This window comes from Myxocyprinus asiaticus, chromosome 3, assembly GCF_019703515.2.
Source record: "Myxocyprinus asiaticus isolate MX2 ecotype Aquarium Trade chromosome 3, UBuf_Myxa_2, whole genome shotgun sequence".
Taxonomy (NCBI): domain Eukaryota; kingdom Metazoa; phylum Chordata; class Actinopteri; order Cypriniformes; family Catostomidae; genus Myxocyprinus; species Myxocyprinus asiaticus.
Genome location: NC_059346.1, coordinates 31352980 through 31375462, shown reverse-complemented (window position 1 = coordinate 31375462; position 22483 = coordinate 31352980). Strand labels below are relative to the sequence as shown.

Sequence of the window (22483 nt, the reverse complement as noted above, 5' to 3'; positions counted from 1 at the left end):
ACGACGTAATCAAGCTGCTTTTTTTAATGAACATAAACTTTAATTTATTTATTTTTTTACTTTGCACTTACATAAATTTTTTTTTTTTTTTAGGATTCTTTAAATATTTTAGTTTTTAATTTTTAAAATCTAATCTAATGCGCATGCGCAGACTGTGCTGCGTGCGCCAATTAAATTATGGATCTTGCAACAAGAGATGCATTTTTTGAATTCCCTGGAAAACTGCTTGGTAAGCATATATTTCACAATAAATAACATTCTATCTTTATTACAAATGTTTACTGTTTGTGTTTTACGAATAATCCTCAATGTTGTCCTTTATTTTGTCATCATAATTTCATCAATAGGTCGCATTTGATTTGCAGTGAGGTGCACAGACCACAGACAACGTTATCTAACTGATGCTGAAGAGGAAATTCCTCCAAGAACCATACGAAGATGGGCACTAAAAAAAAGGTGTGTAGATAATGTTATTTCCCACTGCTAGCTAGATTAACACTGTTTGCCTGTAAATTATTCCGCGCAGCTGTTCTGATGGGTGTATTTTTGTTTCTAGTGCTTATGGTGCGAACAGTGTTGTCCCTAATGATTCATAGTCGGTTCTTGTGATTCCACAGAACATAGCGTACTACAAGTGTACTCCGGCTCCCAAATTAATGACTCAAAGTTATTGGCTCTTTTGATCAGGGGACATAGCGCGAGTATGTCCGATTCCTCTGCTTATAGAAAGAAAATCATTATTGTATAAGTGATTCCAACGACAGCATTTATCTGTGCTGTAATCATTATAGTTGTGGTGTGAACTCTATTCTTTTAAGTATAGAATGATTCTTAAAACATTTATCGTTATAGTTATCGTCCTAATCTTACGAGTGGCTCTTTTTAGTAAGTCAAAGGTTTATGAATCAGTTGGAGCTAAATAACTTAATTTCAAAACAGAAACTAAGGTGTTACTATCAAGCAAGTAAATATAAAAAATGAAGTGACAGCTTGGCACTTTTGGCCAGGTTTTGGAAGGTTTAAAGGCAGTAAACTTAGAATTCTGTAAAAGCAGTAAGTGCTTAAATTTTTCCTTTATTTTATATTTTCTTTTTCTTTTTCAGATTTAAGGCAGCAGAAGAACTTGAGAATGTAATCAAGGAATGTCATAAGGTATGCTTCTTAATAATTGGTGATTCACTAGTAATTTGCACAGCTCACATTTAACTTTTTTTTTTTTTTTTATTAATTAAAAGGGATTGTTCACTCAAAAATGAAAATTGTCATTTACTCACCCTCAAGTTGTTCTAAACCTGTATTTTTTTTTTTTTCTGTTGAACACAAAAGATGATGTTTTGAATAATGTAGGTAACCAAACAGTTTGTTCCCTGTTGACTTCCTTAGTATTTTTGTTTCATACTATGGAAGTCAGTGGGTGACGTCAACTGTTTGGTTACCTACATTCTCAAGAAATCACTAGGTATTAATGTAAAAATCTTGGACAGCCGATGTCAGAGTTGATTTGGGCAAAACTGAATAGACATGCCAAATAGTGCACTACGTCTATCATAAATGCAGCCCACTAGGCTACAGTTCTGACATCGAAAAGTTTTATTGTGATGTTAACGGGACCCATAATTCTCCTTTTTTTTTTTTTTTTTTTTTTTTTTTTTAAGCAAATTCCAGACACCCTCCCAGAAGACAATACTCAGCCAACTACTCCTGATGAAGAGTGCACTTCCAGTCCTGTTCAGATAGAGGTTCCAGTGGATTCAGGTCAAACTAAAGAGCAAACCCAACTACTACTTCTGGCACTTAAGCTCAAACACAGTTTGACCAATGATTGTCTTGAAGATATTATGAAAATCCTAAATGTTGTTGGTGGTAATGATTCGGTATGCAAGACAAAATACTCATTTTACAAAGCTTTCGATGATACCAAAGACATTATGAGAATCTGTTATGTGTGTGAACAGTGCAATAATATAATGTCAGCTGGACTGGACCATGTTCATTGTGTTCAATGCAACATTACCCATGACAAAGCCAGTAGGTTCACCAATAATTTTTTCATATACCTCTCCTTGGAAGATCAAATAAAAAATCTTTTGAAAATGCCAGGAATTACAGATGAATTGGTACCAAGGCAAACAGAAACATCAACATCTGTCAGTGATATTTGTGATGGTTTTTTGTACCAGAAAGCTTTAAGTTGTTCGGATACGCCCCTTCAAACCCTTAACTTAACATTTAGCTGTGATGGTGTACCAGTTTTTAAAAAGTCCCCTTGTAGTATTTGGCCTCTTATGCACCATTAATGAGTTGCCATTGAAAGTGAGACAGGATAATGTACTCCTTTGTGGACTGTGGTTTGGGGATGAGAAGCCTCAAATGAGAACATTCTTAAAGCCTTTTGTAGATGAATGTGTAAAACTAGAGGACAGTGGTTTCACATGGGAAAAGGACAAAGGTGTTTCTATCAATACAAAAGTAATCCCTCTAGTTCTGATGAGTGACTCAGTTGCCAGACCTCTAATACAGAATTTCAAACAGTTTAATGGTGAATATGGCTGCTCCTATTGCCTTCACAAAGGAAAATTGGTTGAAAAGGGCAGAGGATCTGCTCGTGTATATCCTTTTCAGAAAGACATACAGCTCCGCAATCAGGAACAAACTAATGAATTTGTAGAAGCTGTGCTAGAGTCAGGTCAGCCTGTTATGGGTGTCAAAGGACCAAGTACATTGTGTCGGCTTCCCAGTTTTGATGTCATTGAAGGGTCTGTCCCAGACTACATGCATTCAGTACTTCTGGGTGTTGCAAGAACTGTAACGGCTGTGGTTAAACAGTGAAAACCATGAAAAGCACTGGTATATAGGTAGGTCTACAAAATTGATAGTTGAGTTACTTTTAAAGATTAAACCGCCATGTAATGTACCTCGTGTGCCAAGATCAGTCACATTGAGGAAATTCTGGGAAGCCCACGAGTGGTACATGTGGCTCTTTTATTATAGCTTACCTGTACTAAAAGGTGTCTTGCCAGAACCACTACTGAATCACTGGTCCAAACTAGTTAAGAGTGTATCACTTCATTTGGGTGAAAATATAACCAGAGGCCAGATTACTGAGTCTGAGGCACTTCTGACAGATTTTGTGAAAGACATGGAGGTATACAATAGGGAAACCAATATGTCTTATAATGTCCATCTTTGTCTCCATTTACCAAGAAGTGTAGTTAACTGGGGGCCTTTGTGGGCTCACTCTGGTTGCACTACAGATTGTCAAAACTTTTTGGTTACAAAAGGCTGTACCTTTTTATGGTCAGACTATCTTAAAAGATGCCTCAAATTAATGCAAGGAGATCTTTGAAACTCTGACAAGACCAAAACAGTTGAAACATGTAACTCGCACACGTGATATCACTGCACTCGATCGCCCTAAAGTGCGATTACTTGGAAGAGAAGACTATATGGCACTGAGTCGTTATGGGGTACAAAGAGGCAGGGTAAAGTACTTTCAACGAATCATTACAAATGGCGAGGTGGTTCACTCAGAAGAATACAGCCGTGTATTTAAACGCAATTCCTTCACTGTTCTGTTGAATGATGACGATCAAAACTTTTTTAGGATTAAAAGATTCTTGATTTGTCAAAATGAAAATGAAGAGATGTGTTATGCCATTGGTAGATTCTATGAACGAGCAAAGAATAGTCTCTGTGCCTCGAATCCAAGTTACTTTGAACCAGTGTCAAAACATCTTGGACATCTTACAGCTATTCCTGCTTCAGCTATCAAATGCAAATGTCTAATCATTCACACTGAAAAACTCAAAGTTGATTACATTTTTAGAAATATTAATCAGTGTGAATTCCTTAAACGAGGCGTGAAATAAAGCTAAGAGAGGCGTAAATACGCATGTTGTTCTTCAATACAATTTAAGCTTTTGTGTCAGTGTACAATGTATACATTATTGTAATGTTTGTAATAAGTGTTTTTATCATTTAAACTTTGACGAGGAATTAATGACAAAAAGCTATGTGTACATTACAAAAGCAGTGCGATATATTATGCAATGTGGTATATTTTTGCAAAGTGATTGTAAAGCAATTTATGTAAATAATTTAACTTTTTCAATGTATTTTGTTAGGCTTATATTTATAACACTGTGTCTTCATTATCATTTAAAAACCACAAACTTAATCGAATATTTAATGGCAAAAAGTCAAATGTACGGTACATTAGCAGTATTATATATTGTGCATTGTTGTTGCTCTGTTTATTTTAAACAGAATATTATACCAATGATTTTAATACTTTGTGTGTTACCATTAAAGTGTTATATTGTATCCCTTAATGTCAAAAAATTAAAGTGTACATTGCAATTTAGTGCATTGTTGTTGTTCTGGTTCCTTTTCAAAACATATCATACAGTACACTTACTGCCTTGTTATCATTAAATGTCCTACTGTATCCCTGACAGTTAATGTCAAAGTCAACTGTACACTACATTAGTAGTGAGGTATTCTGTAATGTGACAAGCAAATAAATAAACTTGATCTGTTATCTTATTCTTGTTAAACCTTTGGCTCTGTTTTTATTTGTAGCCAACTATTTTTTGATGTTGTACATAAGATATATTCCTGTCACTCTACTGTAAACTATTTTAGAATGTAATTCTTCTAACACACTTTTTATTTTTATTTTTTTTCCATTTTAAATAATGGATACTTTTGATCTCCATCCACATTCTGTAAGGTTGGAAATGTATTTTCTTGACCCTGAAATACATTTCAAAATATATTTTGTGAAATGAAGGTTGAAATTAAATATATTTTCGATTTCAAAAATATATTTTATTGAGCTTCACAGTTACAACATATATTTGGCATATATTTAAAATATATTTTGGCTAGAAAAAATATATTTTTTTTCCCTGGCATAGTATCAATGCAGACAAAGAGGTCAAACACACCAGAAACAACCCAAGAGGACTATTGGCAATGGAATCTGTTCCTTCCATTCATCGACTACCTCGCATCTGAAGTGAGAGACCGAGTTTGCTTGGCACTCCAACAACTAAAAGGCCAGTATTTGCTGCCGGACAAACTGTCAGAATTGTCGGACACGGTGTGGCAAGGGATAAAAAATGAGTACGGGGCACTGATGCCCAATCTGGATGGCGCTGATGTTGAACTGGAGCTGTGGAGGTAATTTAATGATACAGCACCCAGCAGCGGTGACATTTGTCAGGTTTTAAAGAGCACGGCGGAATTCTTCCCCAATTTACATTGTGTACTCAAAGTCCTTCTAACTATGCCATTGTCCACGGCCTCTGCAGAGCGGTCTTTCAGCACGTTGAGGTGTCTAAAGACTTATTTATGCAACACGATGACAGACCACAGGCTTACAGGACTTGCCCTTATGAACATTCAATCTGAAATTAAAATCAGCAATGAGGAAGTGCTCAAACAATTCGATGAGACCAGGAGGAGGAGAGTAAACTTCAAATAGGTAGGCAATGTTTACTTTTTATAAATCATTTAGTGGCATTTCTTGAGTATGTGTGTGTGAGCGCTTTATAGAGTGTGTGTGTATATATATATATATATATATATATATATATATATATATATATATATATATAATCTTGGGATTAAAGAAATATACTGATATGTACAAGAGCATAAAACACGCATTTTACCTTTACATTTAACTTTGAGTGGCATAATTGGACAGCAGGAGTTTATGTTTATTAATCAATTAAATGTCACAAGATTGTAGTTCTCAGTCTCCTGCGGCCTACATCTTGGCAGCTCTCTTTACCCGAACCCATGAAGAGAGATGGGCTGGACCGATCTGTGCTCTGCAGTTTGATGTGGAGCTCACTGAAGTGTCTGAGTGTGACTTGAGGAGCCATGTGTCGGACTCATTAAACAAATGAGGGGCAGAAAATGAGACACCAGTCTTTCAACAGTCTGTCCCAACATTTAATCAAAGTGACTAGCAGCAGAGTTCCAGACTTGTACACAAACACATACATTATGCTTGTGGTATTATTATTATTGCAGTCTTTTAATTTGTTACTGGTTCTATGCTAGGCACCTATTAAACTGATTACAGTTATCACACATTAACCTTTACCCACACACACCTCTAGTACAATCCTACAGGGAGGATATTTTATATTCATGCTGCAAGCCCCACTGTGTTACTGCTTGGAATTTTTTATATATTTATTGTTGACTACCAGAGCACAAGCATGCACATACTCTCTTAAATTGAAACTGATTCCTTTTAGATTTGTCTGTGAACTAAATTCAGTTTAAACCAAATTTTCCAAGTTAAAAGGTCCAAATAAAGTATTCGAGGCCTATTAAACTAAATTTAAATCATATGATATCATGGCAAACATAAAGAACAAACATTAAGTATGAAGTGGTTGAGAATCTCTTCACAACCAGAAACACTCAAGAAAAATAGGGAAATTGAGAAAATAGAACTGGCTATTTTCTGTTGTTACCAACAATTTCTGAACATTTTAGAAACATCTCTGTACGGACGTGAATTAATTTTTCTCACAGTTACCCTAAAACGAACAATTTATTCTCCAGTGAGGGATTCACGGTGGGCCTGCCTAATTGAAGTCATTATGCCAAAGAATGACTCTAACAAAGGACCTTTCTTTCACCCAAATACAACCTGGATGCATCTGTGTGCATCTCTGATTACTGGAGAGAATTTTTAATTTTTTTAAATTAGCATCGGTTTTTGATTCCATTTATAATACACTATATGGATAAAGGTATGTGGACACAACCTTATTGACAACTATTTCAGCTACACCCAGTTCTAATAGGTGCTTAAATATCAAGGATACAGGCATGCAATCTCTTTAAAGATTTTTAAAATGGGGCCTTTTCTGCTCCATCAGGACAAAGCCCTTGTGCACAAAGCGAGGTCCATAAAAAAAAGTCTGGTAAGGATGAACTTGACTGGCCTGGACATGAATCCCACTGAACACCTTTGGGATGAATTAGTACGGTGACTGCAAGCTAGGCCCCATCACCCAACATCAGTAGACTTCTGACATGATACTGAATGAGAGCAAAACCACAGCCATGCTCTAACATCCAGCAGAAAGCCTTCCAAGAAAAGTGGAATCTGGTATAGCAGCAAAGGGAGATCCAAACCCCTTTTAATGTCCATGGTTTTGGAATTTAATATTCAGCAATACATATGGGTGCGGTGTTCAGTTTTCCACATTTGGGTCAAGTAGTGTAGGCCTATGTGAAGTGTAATTCGAGCTGATGTTATTGTATTATTGCTACACTGAATAAATCCAGAGAGGAAGAGAATGCACATATGATGTAATAAAGAAAAAAAAAAAAAGCATTTCAGTTCTTTTTTAGTCATTTGATTAAAAAAAAAAAAAAAAATACTATCCTTATCCTGTCAAATGTCAGCAGCAGCTGAGCCCTCCATTGGTCCATTAAAGATGGTCTGGTATGATGTCTGACCTGCATAAGGGGTGATTAACTGCAACTGTGCAGGTAGAATGCCACACTAGGGGTTTGTGCAGGTGTTGCATAATGATCATGTACTGTTCAATGATCCTGAATCTGGTTATGAATCACAGACCTCTGCACATGACTGAGAAACACTGGCCCAAACATATGTCTTTTTGCAGGTGCACATCATCACTCTTCTGAGGTTCTCTCCACATGGCCACATTGTAATGACACGTTCAGTGATTTGCGTGATCGGTCTTTCCCACAAAACTGAAAACGACTGCATGTGTGTACTATATGTGAGCAAGACACATGCTGGGTTGAAGAACAGTTGCCAACAAACACTGTAGCAAGGATATAGCAAACACAGCAGCCTTGAAATTACAGCACAGTTGGAATTATGGACAGTTGCATGCAGTCAATCAGTGTGAGAAACCAACATAACACAAACTCATTGTGAGGAGAAGGAATCATGCACATCTGCATTTATGACATAACAAAAAAAAAACATTTCTGATAGAAGACAAAATGCCATTCATCTGTTTTTAATTTAATGAAGAATAGTATGGAAAAACAGTTGAACCATTCAAACATTTAAACAAAATCTGTCTTTAAAAAAAAAAAAAGCTAGCTATTGTGCAAATATACACACACTCTCTTTGAAGCAGAACACCCATTTGCTCTCTGCCATACACACAATCTTCATTTGAATTGGTTGTCAATGAGTGTTCCCTTCATCTTGGCTTTCTTAGCTTCAAGTTCCGCCTGTAAATAGAGATGCAGTGTTTCCGATCACAAACAAAATCAGTCATAATATAAACATTGCTAAATTCCTGTTAAAGTGAGTCTTTGATACCACCACATCCTCTTAACTCATGAATTTTTCTCTATAGTTTTGTACATAGTAATATTACCATTCACATATTTCTGTTTCATTGTAATCAATTGTCATTCATTATTCTCTTTTTTCAAAAGAGTCTCATTAATATACACATAAAATTAGCAGTGTGCATGTTTTGCATTGCAGCCAAGTCCTGTGTGAGCTAAGGTTTGTTGTCTTGGTGTGTGCAAAGGCTAAAATTATTTGCACTTAAAAAATAAAAATAAAAAATTGTGGTGGATTAAGCTAGTTTAAGAATAAACTTGAAAATATTAAGTAAACTCTACATTTGTACCCTACATTGTACCCAATATAGAAATGTATGAATAATAAAAAATAAAAAACATTAAATACCATTACATCAGATTTGTTAATAAACGTTACTGTATTAACTGAAAAAAAGATAATACAGTTGAGCTGTCAAGCATTAGGCCGTTTACACTAGGTATTAACATCTATCCAAGGTAATCCGATCAAGGAAACAAATTGTGATCCATTTTTCTAACCATATTCAGAGGTGGTCATGGATGCATACGTACACACTAATAGCAGATAAAACGCTAATGTGTCCTGATGCATCCTGGACAACACTGAAGGACAGCCTACTCATGTAACACATAATCATTGCGCTAAAACAAGGGTTTAAACTTTGCAAACTAGGTGTGGCTCTAAAAGACAAAAACTGTTCAATCAAAACATTTGGAAAAGCCCATAAATGTACCTGCAAAAGACTTCATGGAGCATCTTTGGTATGCCCAACATCAATTTGCAGTAACACTGATGAAAATTAATGTGTGTAGTCATGAAATCAGAGACCCACCTCCTGATGAGGTCTGATCACAAGCGGTCACAGGAGACACATGTTAATACCAGGTGTGAATGGCAATCTGTCTTGGCTGACAACTTTTGATCGGATCACCCAAGACGGATGTTAATACCAGGAGAAAACAGGGCTCCAATCTATGTACACGACTTGGCTGATTCTTGTGTATGCAGAATGAACTAATGTGTGTGTGGTTATGCGTGTTTACAGTGTGACTCGTCTTTGATAAGATTATCCAACAGCCCACTTTAAAGAGCTGCCAAAGTAAATAAGATTAGGTGTGTGTGTGTGTGTGCGTGCGTGTGATCTCTGTCATCTTTAATTCTCGAGTATACTTACTCATTACAGTCATCTCTGCAGCCTATTTAAGTTCCAATTTACCCCTATGCATGAATGCACATCGTCCTTCCTTTCATCTCACTGCGTGTGTGTGTGTGTTCTTACTAGTTCCTGTAGTCTCCTCTTGCTCATTCCTTTTCTCTCCAACTGTTTCTCAATCACTTTGGCATTCTGGGCATAAGAATCTGCCACTTCCCGCTGTAGGATGAGCCCATCACAATCAACAACAGCTCTTCAACAAAGACAGATGATGTAAGCGATGAGTAAGCACTGATGAGCATAAACTCACCGCTTCAATCTCCTCCTCTTCTTCATCGATCGTTGAGACAGTAACAGAGCTGAACTTGCCCATATCTTTGGTGCGCCTTGTCATCATAACCTATAAGACACATATATATAACATAAAGCTATTAACCATTGTCAGAATTTAACTTTTCCATTAAGGAGCAACATCTGCTCCCTGGATTTGATTTTCAGGTGCATTTCTTTATCTTTATGAGGCTATATTTTCTACTAAACATTCAAAAATGATACGTTGTGTTAGCCTTTTATTTAGAATACTTCAATTTTATCAATTTTTAAAAAATTCTCAATCTGAATTATTTGACTGAAATCAGTATCAACTCATATTTTGAGTGTCAATTATAACAGTCTATTTAGGTCTACTCACGATGAAGCACATTTTCTATTTAAATTTCTATTTAAAGTGTTTTTGCAGCAGTTGAGCACTGTAACCAATCAAAGACAAGTCTCTTGCTTTCTTTGTTTAACTGAATCAAAAATTTTAATACGTTTGTTTTTAATGTTTCTAAGAGGGCCAATGAGTGTGTTTACATGCAGTTTAAAAGTTCAATTTCAGTCGGACTAAAGCAATAATCTTTGTTTGTAAAATGCCATGTAAATGCTTTGGTCCGACTGAAATCATACCAGTCCATTTTTTGCGAAATCAAACTAACAGACCTTGATAATGCTATTGTAACTCAGCTTCGTCCAGCATGTATACACATTAATCAGACCGCAACTGGCCTCGGCATTATGCACATGCTCAAATGACATGTTTAGTGACAGATATAGAACTGTTCAAGTATACAGACAACAAACCTATAAAAATACCAGCTGTCACTTGGAATATAAAGACAAACCATTTATTTTCTTAATTGTATTTTTTTTTTAAGACATATTTCCTCAGTCTAAACGATATTATTAAGCTTTACACAGAGTTTATAAGGATAATTGAAGGCGCTAGGTGAAGTAAAGCAGAGCTCGTATTGTTAGAACAATCCAGTAGAACATTTTTCTGCCTTCAGACATCACCATAAGCACAATGGATAACGTACATCTGATCTCTCAAAATCAATATGTAAAGAATTTTAGTGCACGTGGCTGTAAAGTTTTCCATGTTGATTTGCTCTCTGTGTGGGTCTCGCTGTTGAGAAGCAAGTTAGCGGACTTCGACAATGTGCTAATGTGATGCAAAAGGTTACTTCTTCAGCTGATGTCTATCTTCAACTATTCGATTATGCATGGTGTCATGCATAGTTGGAGATAGAGACGAAGACTGTAGCTCGACTTGTGCAAAAATTATACATGCGTAGTAACGTACGGCAGAATACGGCTTGCAGTTGAAGTATTTTTATGTAATATCTATTAATCGAAATTAATCTCGATTACAATCAAGGAAAATAATCATCAACTTTGATATTTGATCATAAATGTGCACCCCTACTAATGAGCCTACACATTTTGCCTTCACGTGTTGAATTTCGGGGGCATTTTTGTCAATTTTGGTGCCTTTTTTGGCCCCAAGCCCCCATTATTTAATTATCCTGCTGTTGACATTATATGCTGCAATTCTAACACACCTTTCCAACCAAAACAAGTGTATGGAACTTCTGTTTTGTAAATGTGTCTTACTCTGACTTTCTTAGGTGTCTCTTGTTTTTGACTGTATACGCTCGTGTTGCCAAATCCCTGGCCGAACTTCACCAGAGCTCCATCCACAATGAACGTTGCTGGAGTGCTCTTCATCTGATGCTGGTAGAACAAGAACAGACCACATCTACACAAAACACACACATAACATACTGTTAAAACACTTCAGTTTATGGATAGTGCCCCCTGTGCCAAGAAGCCTGGCCTCCCCAGTGGCCCTCCTATATCTAGAGAGGAGAAAAATGGGATAAAGTTAGTATTAAGTTTGATATTCACTTAATAGTCAACTACGGTGCATAAGAGACCATCTGAAAAGTCCACACACTGGATTAATATGTCGCTGGCATCCTAACATTCCTTTAAATGGCATGTATGTTCTACATTAACAAACACTGTTGCAAATAAAAAAAATTAACTTTCTAAATGTAGTTTTTTTATGTATAACTCATACGGCAATTAAATGCATGCTTGGACACCGTCTTGGTTTTAGAACTGTGAGTAGAATTTTAAGACATTTATGTATGCTAGGCAATGAAAGCACATCAGATAGCGCATTTTCAGGCAGAATTCTGCAGCAACAGCAAGCATTGACTGTTTTGAGCACAATGTTTTATGGCCGTATAGTATATCTATATACACTTTAACCTATCTGTGCAAATGATAACTTCTGGAGATTATGAGATCTGAAGTTTTAGCATTAGTACAGCATCTTTGGAAGTGACAGCTCCTACTTCAGTTCTACTTAATGTGCATTCTACGTTCTGGTTTGGGAAACAGGTTTGTAATCAAAATCAGAAAAAAAAAAAAACAAAAAAAAAAAAGCAAATTAAGATTACTGTAATAGAGCAATTTCCCATGTTATTACCCTACCCGATTGAATACTTTTGAGCCCAACTTAAGATCGATCTTGTCTTGGCAAGTGTTCACTGTTTACATTTACATTTAGCAGACGCCTTTATCCAAAGTGACTTAAAAATGAGGAACAAAACAAGTAATTTGTCATACAAAAGTCAACAATATCTTCAGTATTGCACTGCCAAGATCTCACAGTGGCTGAAGTAGTAAAGAGACAGACCTTTTTGTTAAAAAGTAAGTGCATTTAGTGTTGATTGGTTAAGTGCTCACGGAACAGATGTGTTTTCAGCTGTTTCTTGAATGCTGAGATGGTATCAGCAGATCGTGTGGAGGTTGGAAGCTCATTCCAACACAGAGCACCAGAGAGAGTGAATGATTGTGAAATGGACTTTGTGCCTCTTTGTGACGGGACCACCAGGTGCTGCTCATTCACTGAACGAAGAGAGCGAGTTGGGACATAGACCTGGAGGAGTGAATTGAATTAAGAAGGAGCTGTTCCATAAGATTTCCTGAAGGCCAGAGTCAAAGCCTTGAATTTGATGCGGGCAACCAGTGGAGTGAAATGAAGAGAATGAAAATAGAGGAAATATTTTTGTATTTGTAAGTTAGTCAGGTTTTCATTTATGAAACAACTCATTGGTATAGAATGATGTTAATTTTATGAGTTTTTTTTTTTGCCAAACATTGACTGTCATTAATTTTATGTTTTGCTGTACAATGATATAATCAGTACACTTTTTCTGGAACAAAATACTTTTAGGAAGTTGGCATATCCTGTGGAGTGATATGCAATACTCCATCTAAAACTTTTTAAACAGCATTTTCTCATTTTTGTTAGTCCATTTTCTAACTGTCACTTTTTTTGTTAAAAAATAAGAAAATGTTATTAATGAGAGAGTGCAACAAAAATCCATCTTTCAAACCATGTCTTTACCCAAATACACTTTGATAAAACTATAACAATGATTTATATTTTAGAGCTGTCGGGAGGGATTTCGTGGAATATTGCATACATATGTCATTCGCCCGTGCATGTTGATGTCATACCCGTACACAGAAATAATAAGCTCCGGCTTCTATAGCGTGTGTATGGGAGTAGCATGAACCTGAAAGTTTGTTGTCACAATGAACGAGAAAAATTAACCACGGATCATTCAAAACGGCAAACCTCTGTGGAATCACCGGTTGTAGAAACAAAGAAACCCCGAACAGAGTAGAGTCTACAAGCAAAAAGGGAAAGCAACAGAGTCTGTAATAAAACCTGAACCAACATCGGCTTGGCTTTTCAGAGGTGGGACAACTCCGAGATCTGAAAGGATTTAAAAGAGATGACCCAGAGATGGCTTTTTTCTTACTCAACATGTAAGATATTTTATTGATATGATTTATGTACAGTTTTGTAAACACACACATCTGTAATAATAGAATTTTTATACTGTAATCGGTGCAGAACTTTTCACTTGCTAGCACGTGTGTATTTTTCTTTATAATGGCAATAATTTATATAAATAAATCCTTTAGTCTTAGGCTTGCCATGGTTGGTAACGATGACAATCTATAAATTAGTTACTATCGTGGTCTATTTGGTCAGAATATCCTGCAGTTATAAAAACTTTACAACGTTTGACTTTATCAGACTAGCAATCATTGTGTCTAATGTTAATAAACGTTGCCTAACTTTTGTAACGCCATTTATTTCAAAACATCAATGTTTCCAATAAGTCAAAACAACAGCATAAGATATGGCACTTATCTGCTCAGATTACATGTTTTCGGATATCCGTCTTTTCCTTTCTTTCGTTATTTATTTGTCCATTCGCTCTGATAAGATCGATGCCTCGAACCACATTCATCCGCACAGAGAAGCAGAGCCGAAGCACAACTTGCGTCATTACCAAAACAATGTTCTTCCTCAAGACGCATGTAGTTTTATTTTGTAACCGCTAGAGGGCCAAAAGTTACATGGTGTAGCTTTAATAATAATTATAATACAGCTTTTATGAACTCATAACAGAGATACTTGAATACTTTTTGAAGTTTTATAAATTTATTTTTTACACTGTAAGACCATTTAAAATAAACTAGTGACGTTAAAATATGTTTACAAATGGAGACAATGCTAAAAGAAATGGTGACCTTATTCCAGACCTGTACACACGTTCCTTACACTGCATAAATTCTAACCTAAAATCTTGATAGGTCATTGATTTTACTCAATAATTTTACCACATTTGTCATTCTAAAGAACAACATCGCAAGATAGCTTACAGTTCAGTGTTTCCCCTATATCCATTTTATGAGCGCCGCTGTTGGGATTTCACATGTTAATTTAATATTTCTGACGCAACATAACACTTGCCAGCCCCAGTCAGCTGTGTGCTTTTAACACTGCGAAAGAGACCCAACCACATACTCAAAAATACACGCACACACACACACACACACACACACACACACACTGATGTCACCGTATAACAACACGTGTCAAACTTGCTTCATTTCAAGTGGCCCACGAGCTCATTTCTTAAACTTAGGATGGCAGGGGATCGCAACGTTTCACTGAACAATCACTTAGCGCTTTCCTCATGAATATAAATGAGCCTTCCCCTGTCATCTGTATGTTTTGGAGCACATTTTGCTCGCTTTAAAAGCGGAATGAAACAGCGCTACAGGGGTCAATTATCAATACGGTTCAATCATGGATAGAGCAGCACGAGCGCAGAGCAGGTGCGGTAATTCACAGACTATACAGACTATTTTAAATGCGCCTATGAACCAGTGAAATGTGCGGCGGGGATTGCGAAACCTGTATTAATGCTGTACAGAACTGTCTGTTGCAAAACTCTTTTGTCTCTGTGATGAAACTACTTTAAAACAAACAGCCCCCACATTATAAATGGCACTGATAAAGAAAACAGGAGAAAACATAAATTAAAAGGCTTTTCAATTCTCAGATCACAACACTTACAAAATTTTACCATGGATTTACTGCAGTAACACTAACTGTACTAACTATGGTAGTTGTGGCAGAAAAACTTTCTGAATGTATTTAGGCTGCTGTTTTTTCATTACAAAAATGCCATAGTTATTTATATAGAAACCATAGTTACTAACCATGGTAGTGAGGAGCCATGCATGGTTTTATGGTTACTATGGTAAATGTTCTTAATTATTATGGACCAAGCTATCAGTTTTTCAATTTCCATCTGTATCCCAACCTCAACATCAATGCCGTATTGTCAAATGTGCATTTCAATGCACATAACATGTAATATTATTTGTGTGGGTGCTACCAAAGCAGATGTTGGTGCCACATTTTCAAAAGGCCCTTTGAGGGCACAAATAAACCCTGATGTGGCCCATGCTGAAATTTAGTTTGACACCCCTGTTTTAATCTATTCTTTGACCAACACACCTTAATACAGGTCTGGCATTGCGGGCTTGTGGACGCACGCACAACAGCACCACTGCTGAAAAAAATATCTTAGGGGAAACACTGCAGTTTGTTGGCAAACCCAGAATGTTTGGCTGTATTGACATTTGTCATGAGCATTTTTTCCTCAATTATGTTTGGTAAATCTTTGGTTGTCATCCAAAATATAGTATGATGTTAGTAAATATTTAGTATCAGCCTCAGAAGGCACACCCACGACTGCCCATAGTCAGTGCCCTAACCTTTCAGTGGTGGATATGGGCAGCGCTGCCATTTTAAAGGGGTCATGAAGTGCTATTTTTTTATAATTGTATTATCTTCCCTGAGGTCCACTGATAATGTTATGAAAGTTTTTTCACCAAAACAGCCACAATTTAGTTCCACCCTGTTTTTGGCTCTCTGTCTGAAACACCCAGTTTTGGCCCAAGCGCTTCCTTAAAACTTCAACGTAAACGCCCACTGTTCTGATTGGCTAACATCATGCAGCCCCTCAAATTCAGCAAACTCAATCAGAAGAACATTATAAAACAAAATTGCAGGGTTTACACATAATGCACATCCAACACATTGCATCTGAATATATTCAACTGTTCATCTCAAGCACAACTGTTAACACTCAGTACCATAAACTATCAAACAGTCATGACATTTGAAATATTCATGAAAGAAACGGTTTACTTACATTTTGAAGTGTTTTTAACTGCCCCATCCTTCAATAACAGTTCCTTGGCAAAGCTTGAATCATATTTTGTCTGTTCACAAGCAATCCATGCTGACACGAGCCGAAAAAAAGTGCACATACATAGTCCAAAGAATGGTGAAATGATGCACATACATACTGAATGCGCACTGAGGCAAACATCACTGGAAACACAACGAAGACATCCATCATCCATTTTCAAAGACGTACTATGTTTACAAACACCAATAATTAAAAATATCGCAGATGGGCAAAAGAATGCGTCCATGAAATGTTTGTGCTCAAAGCACCAAGGCAACAGCTGAGTGAGAGAATTACTTCTCCCTTCCAGAGCTGTAACTTGACACCGTGTCTTTTAAAAGTAGCACAAGATATGTATATCAAGCAGTCAAAGATGTCTGCCTAGTGCATGAATATATTCAAAAATAATCAAAAATAGTCCAGATGGGTCCCCTTAGGTGTTATGTTAGGAATAGTAAGCCACGGAAGGCCTGCTCTCTTGACTTGAATTGCGCGGCAGTGGGTGGGGACAAGGGTGCAATGACGCATGTTGTGGTATGTGTAAATACAAATGAGCAATGTGTCATGATGTCACAAACAGACAGATTTTATAGTATATTTTTTTATATCATAGTGTATTTTTATATATCAAACATAGAAAAGCACTTATATCGAATAGCCTGGGCATTATGTGATCCAGGAGAGAGAATATGAGGCCCAAAGTGCTTAGGCTGCAAGAAACACACAGTGCACTTAGCTGTAGCAAAAACAATGGTACAATGCATTCCTAAAACACTGAGAGACACAGCTAATAGTTAAAGATTAACACAGCCAATGGTCAAAGTCACTGTATTATGCTCAGACTGTTATATTCTATTTACTCAAAATGTATACGTTCATAATAAATAAATTTAAAAATGTTTTCTTTTTTTTTTTTTTTTAAATGGACTAAAAGCCAGGTTTCCACCATTAAAAAGAAGTCAAAGACTCTGTGAAATAATGGTGGCAGGCAGTACCCATTGACTACAAAAAATAATAAGATGGGCATTTGTATGAGGTAATGCAAGATAACAAACTGTATAAGAATGAGAGTCTGGACCGAGAGAGTCAGATCTCAGCTGGCATCTCGGGTTTGTTGGTTTGCTCAATAAACTCTAAACCTTTGACACCTGGAACTCCTGACTTCGAGAGTTTTCTTACAGAGAGGGAAAAAGAGTCCTCAGTACTCCATGACATAGCATTGGCGACCACGAAGGGACTAGTACGGGGCCAGGGAAGCAGCTGCGGGCTTGCTTGCACTGACTGCACAAAATCATTGGCGCCAAAAAACTCAGGGAAGCAATTTTGCTTAAAATGGTGTTTTTGTGTAGTCTGCTGTAGGTTTGGCCCAGGTGGTGGTAACTCTAAAGGCCTCTCCAGTCTCGAACTTAATTAAATGATTAATTGGATAAAATAAAGAACTGGGTTCCAGGTTTAAAAAACTGTGCATGCAAATGTAAATAAGTATTGTGAATAAGTTGAAGCATGCAAAATCCTACGGATACCGCACTTCTAGGCAGCGCAGAAGTGAGCAGCTCTGGTAGGTCACGCAAGAGGCATGTACACCCAGAAGAAGGGTGCATTGAAATCCTACGAATACTGCATTTATAGGCAGCGCAGAAGTGAGCAGCACTGGTAGGTGCATTGAAATCCTGCGGATACCGCTGGGTGCAGTGACACCAGAAGGGATTAGGAGCCCGTTTTTGAATGGTGGCCTTTGAACTGGCTGAGAAACAATGAGCCAACAATTTGATGGTTGGCATTGCTTCTCAAAATAGCACTGCATTTTAGGCTAAATTGGCAGGCACGCAAGAGGCGTGGTCACCCAAGAGGGGCGTTGTGATAGTTAAGAGATTTATTATTTAAAAACCCAAACTGAAGTGTAAAAATTTGTTGAATAAGTTTGTGTGTGTGTATATATATATATATATATATATATATATATATATATATATTGGTTGTGTTGAATTGTATACAAAATTAATTACATTGTTGTTATAAATTGGCTGAGTTGGCTGATGTGTTCATGTCGACTGTGCTGTGCTTATGCTGGCTGCAATGTGTTATGCTGTATGTGTGTGAGATTAGACTGTGAGTGTGCTGGTATATACCCATGTAATTGTTTTTCTCATGAGTACTGTACTCATTAATAAAAAAAACCACAAGGCCAAAAATAAGGGCAGGAAAAGGGAAGACAAGAGAGAAAAAGAACAAGGGGTATTGAATTTATTTAAAAAATCATGGGATAAAATTATTAAACACTGAAAAACAGGCAAAAAGATTATTAGATTATAAAATTGAAAAAAGAGAGAGACCACCTCCCTATGCACCACCTCTTGACCAATCTGGAAACCAAATGCCTGTCATACCAGGAACAGTAGAAATAAGAGGGGAGATAGATGTAAAAGATGAAAATGAAGAAAGGGACAGTGAAGGGGTAAATAATAGAGAGGAATTAGGAAATATAACATCAGAAGGTGTGTAAATTATGATTTCACACATCAGAATGTGACATCAGCACAAGAAGGGATGAGAGAAAGACAAGAAGAACAGGATATGTCACAAATACTAGAAGAACTCAGAAATGAACAAGAAAAAGAATGGAAAGAAAGGTCATGGTTACAATTTACACCTCAAAGAGATCTAACAAAAATGCTGAAGGAGTTAGAGCAAGGAGATAATAGAGACTGGGGAACAAGTATCAACAAAGAAACAAGCAATGAGAAGAGATCTAACGAGAGATCTAACTCTTAACTCCAAGAGCATGCTCAAACAGCCCTAAAAGAGAATATAAATATGTTACAGGCAATTTGGTCCTTGAAGATGTCCCAAAAGAGAAGCCATGCTGGAAAACAACAAGAACAACAAGCATGCATCTACCGAGTGAGTACTCAAGCAATGTGCATCTAACCAATGAATTTTTAAGCAGCGTGGGCCTACCTAATGAACATTCAAGCAACATGGACATGCCTGGGGAAGATTTAAACTATATGGGGGGAGTTCCAAGATGGCACCGTGGAAAGTCGTGGTTCTCTAAGCTGAGAAACAAATCGGGTATTTCTCACAAATGGATATGTAAATTCCATAAAGTTGCTAGCTACTATTGATAGATTGCTTATAGTTGCCGAATTTGAATAAATATTGACGTTGGTAGTGCAACAAGACAATATTAAATTACGAAATCAGCATCAGTTTCACTGTACAATTCAGAAAAATGGCTGAGGATCTTGGCGCAGAGATGGAGGTCAATACTTTAAAAGAGAAGAGAAGTTTTAACGAAACTCACTCTTATGCATGTAAAGTAAAAAGCGGAGGAAGTTGTGATTCTTGTCCGAACACGCCAAACAAAAATCAACCTCCCAAAAAACAAAAAAATGTCGTTGACTCCTCTGCCAAACAAAGTGAACTTTCTTTGAGTGATGTGCAGGAGAATATCATCCGAATTCTCTCGGAGAAAATCAACGAGCGATCCGACCAGCTTGAAAGAATGGTTAAAGAGAATTCTTCCAACATTGAAGCTTTGGGCAAATCTCTTACCTCAGTGCATGATGATGTAATGGTTCTGCAGAAAGAAAACGAAATGCTAAAAAATGCAAATGCTTTCCTGGAAAAAAAGTTCAAGGAAATGAACACGAAAATTCATGACCAGGAACGTTACAGCCGCAGATGGTGCCTGCGTTTGTATGGACTGTCCGAACAAACTAATGAAAACGTGAAAATGAGAGTCATGGAAGTATGCAAAACGGTGGTTTCGGACGCGGACAAACCTGTGGTAGCAGACGGTCTGGATGTGGCACACCGGCTGGGTAGGCTTAAAACTTTGGATGATGGCAGAAGAGTGAAACCAAGACCGGTGATCATGAGATTCGTTTCCCGTACAGCCAGAGATTTAATCTGGAAAAATTCAAAAAACAACGAGTACCTGACCACCAAGGGGCTGCGATTTAAGGAGGACTTGACTGCTTTCGACATAGAAGCAAGGAATCGTCTTTGGCCGACTTTGGAGAAAGCAAGGAAAGAAGGCAAACATGCATACTTCAGTGGAGCGAGGGCCTTCGTTGATGGTAAAGAGATTCGTCTTGAAGAAGGCAACGGAACTACTTAGACTTATGATCGTCTTGTTGCAGTCTGCAGTTGGCGGTATCTTGTAAGATAGGTTGATCTTTGTTTGGGAAAGAAAAGAAGAATGTATGGTTTTGGGTTCTAAATCTGGTGGTTATAGGAAGGGGCGCTTTGATCTTTTCTTTCCTAAATGTTTGCAACTGTGAAAATTTTTTGCCTAACATTTGTGAGAATCCCATTATGTAAAGTTTAAAGTTTAGGATTATATTTACTCTTGTGGTTCTTTAAGTAATCGTTGAACGTTATGTCTCTTTCTTTATTTTCTATCAATGCCAGAGGTATTCGTGATCTCCTGAAGAGAAAAGCTTTATTTTTGTATTGCAAAGGGAAAAGTGTAGATTTTTGTTTAATTCAGGAAACGCACGCATGTTCCTCAGATGCTGTGTTTTGGAAAAATCAGTGGGGAAAAGAGATTTGGTTGTCATTTGGCAGCAACCGCTCGGCGGGGGTCGCTATTTTACAAGATAGATTTACAGGGCAAATACTAAATTTCGAAAAAGATGATTGTGGTAGATGGATATTGCTTGTGTTAGATAAGGATAACGAACAATTTGTAGTAGTCAATTGTTATGCCACTAATAATAAAGTGAACAATGATATATTTTTTTCAAATATTGAATCTAGGATTCAGCATTTCATTTCCCTATATCCTTCAGCTAAAGTTATTTGGGGAGGAGATTTCAATACTGTGTTTGATGAAACCATTGATAGATGGCCTCCTAAAACTAGACCGGGCCCTTCTAGCGAACTGGATAATGTATGTTTAAGATTGGGTCTTACTGATGTGTGGTGATGTAAGAATCCAGACAGGGAAGAATATACATGGAGTAATAAGGACTCATCTCTTCATTCTCGTATCGATTATTGGTTAGTGTCTAATGATTTAACAAATAATGTAACCTCTGTATTGATAGAACCTTGCATAATGACGGATCATAAAGGAGTATTTATAAAAATAAATGTGGTACAAGAACAATCAGTCAAAAAACATAGCAGCTATTGGAAATTAAATAACAAACTGCTTGAAAATGAATGTTTAAAGGAAAAAATTAAAGATATTATTAAAAAATATAGAACAATTGCAGATTTAGAAAAATCATATGGAAAGAATTGGGAATTAATGAAGTTTGATATTAGAACGGCATTTATTAATCAAGGAACATTGGAAACAAAAAATAAAAATATTAAGGAAAAATCAATTATTGGAGATATTTTTAATTTGTGTAAAAAGAAAAAGGAATCTTTGACTAATTGTGAGTTACAAAAATTGGATTTATTGCAAATTGAATTAGATAAGATCTATGAGGATAGAGGAGCATTTATTAGAACTAGACTTAAATGGTTAGAAAATGGGGAAAAAAATACAAAATATTTTTTTGGCCTTGAAAAAAGAAAATGTGATTTTGCCTCAATTTCAAAATTAATGATTAACAACAAATTAGTAGATAATTCCTCAGTTATTTCGAAATATGTTGCTCAGTTTTTTAGTAATTTGTATTCTCCCATATCAGCTGCTTCCAACATTGATACTTTTTTAAATAGCTTGGTGAGTGATACCAAAAAAATAGACCAGAATTTTCAGAATATTTGTGATAAAGAAATAGACATTGAAGAGTTGAGAGAGTGCATAAACTTATTAAAGAATAACAAATCCCCAGGCAACGACGGGCTAACTGGTGATTTTTATAAGACTTTTTCCAAAGAACTTTCACCTTTTTTATTATTGGTATTTGTAGAAGCTATACAAAATGGTGAATTGCCTGTTTCTTTAAAACAAGGAGTTATAACACTGATTCCCAAACCTAATAAAGACAAGTTATTCATTGAAAATTGGAGGCCTATTAGTTTATTAAATAATGACAGTAAATTGTTTGC

General features: G+C 36.6%; 1 protein-coding gene and 1 long non-coding RNA gene across 2 annotated transcripts in view; one reads left to right on the top strand and one right to left on the bottom strand.

Moving 5' to 3' along the window:
* The first annotated feature begins 70 nt into the window (after positions 1 to 70).
* LOC127430038 (uncharacterized) lies at positions 71 to 4545 on the top strand. The gene is made up of 2 exons (XR_007895394.1): positions 71 to 229; positions 348 to 4545. It is a non-coding gene; the product is annotated as an uncharacterized LOC127430038 (long non-coding RNA).
* Positions 4546 to 4804: 259 nt separating this feature from the next.
* Positions 4805 to 22483, bottom strand: part of steep1 (STING1 ER exit protein 1) — a 47902-nt gene continuing 30223 nt past the window's right edge. Inside the window, exons 4-7 of the mRNA XM_051666931.1 lie at positions 11442 to 11586; positions 9817 to 9906; positions 9633 to 9725; positions 4805 to 8250 (exon numbers count right to left, since the gene is read on the bottom strand). Of these exons, the coding sequence (XP_051522891.1) occupies positions 8188 to 8250; positions 9633 to 9725; positions 9817 to 9906; positions 11442 to 11586 (391 nt within the window). The 3' untranslated portion in view covers positions 4805 to 8187. The remainder of the gene's footprint in view (positions 8251 to 9632; positions 9726 to 9816; positions 9907 to 11441; positions 11587 to 22483) is intronic.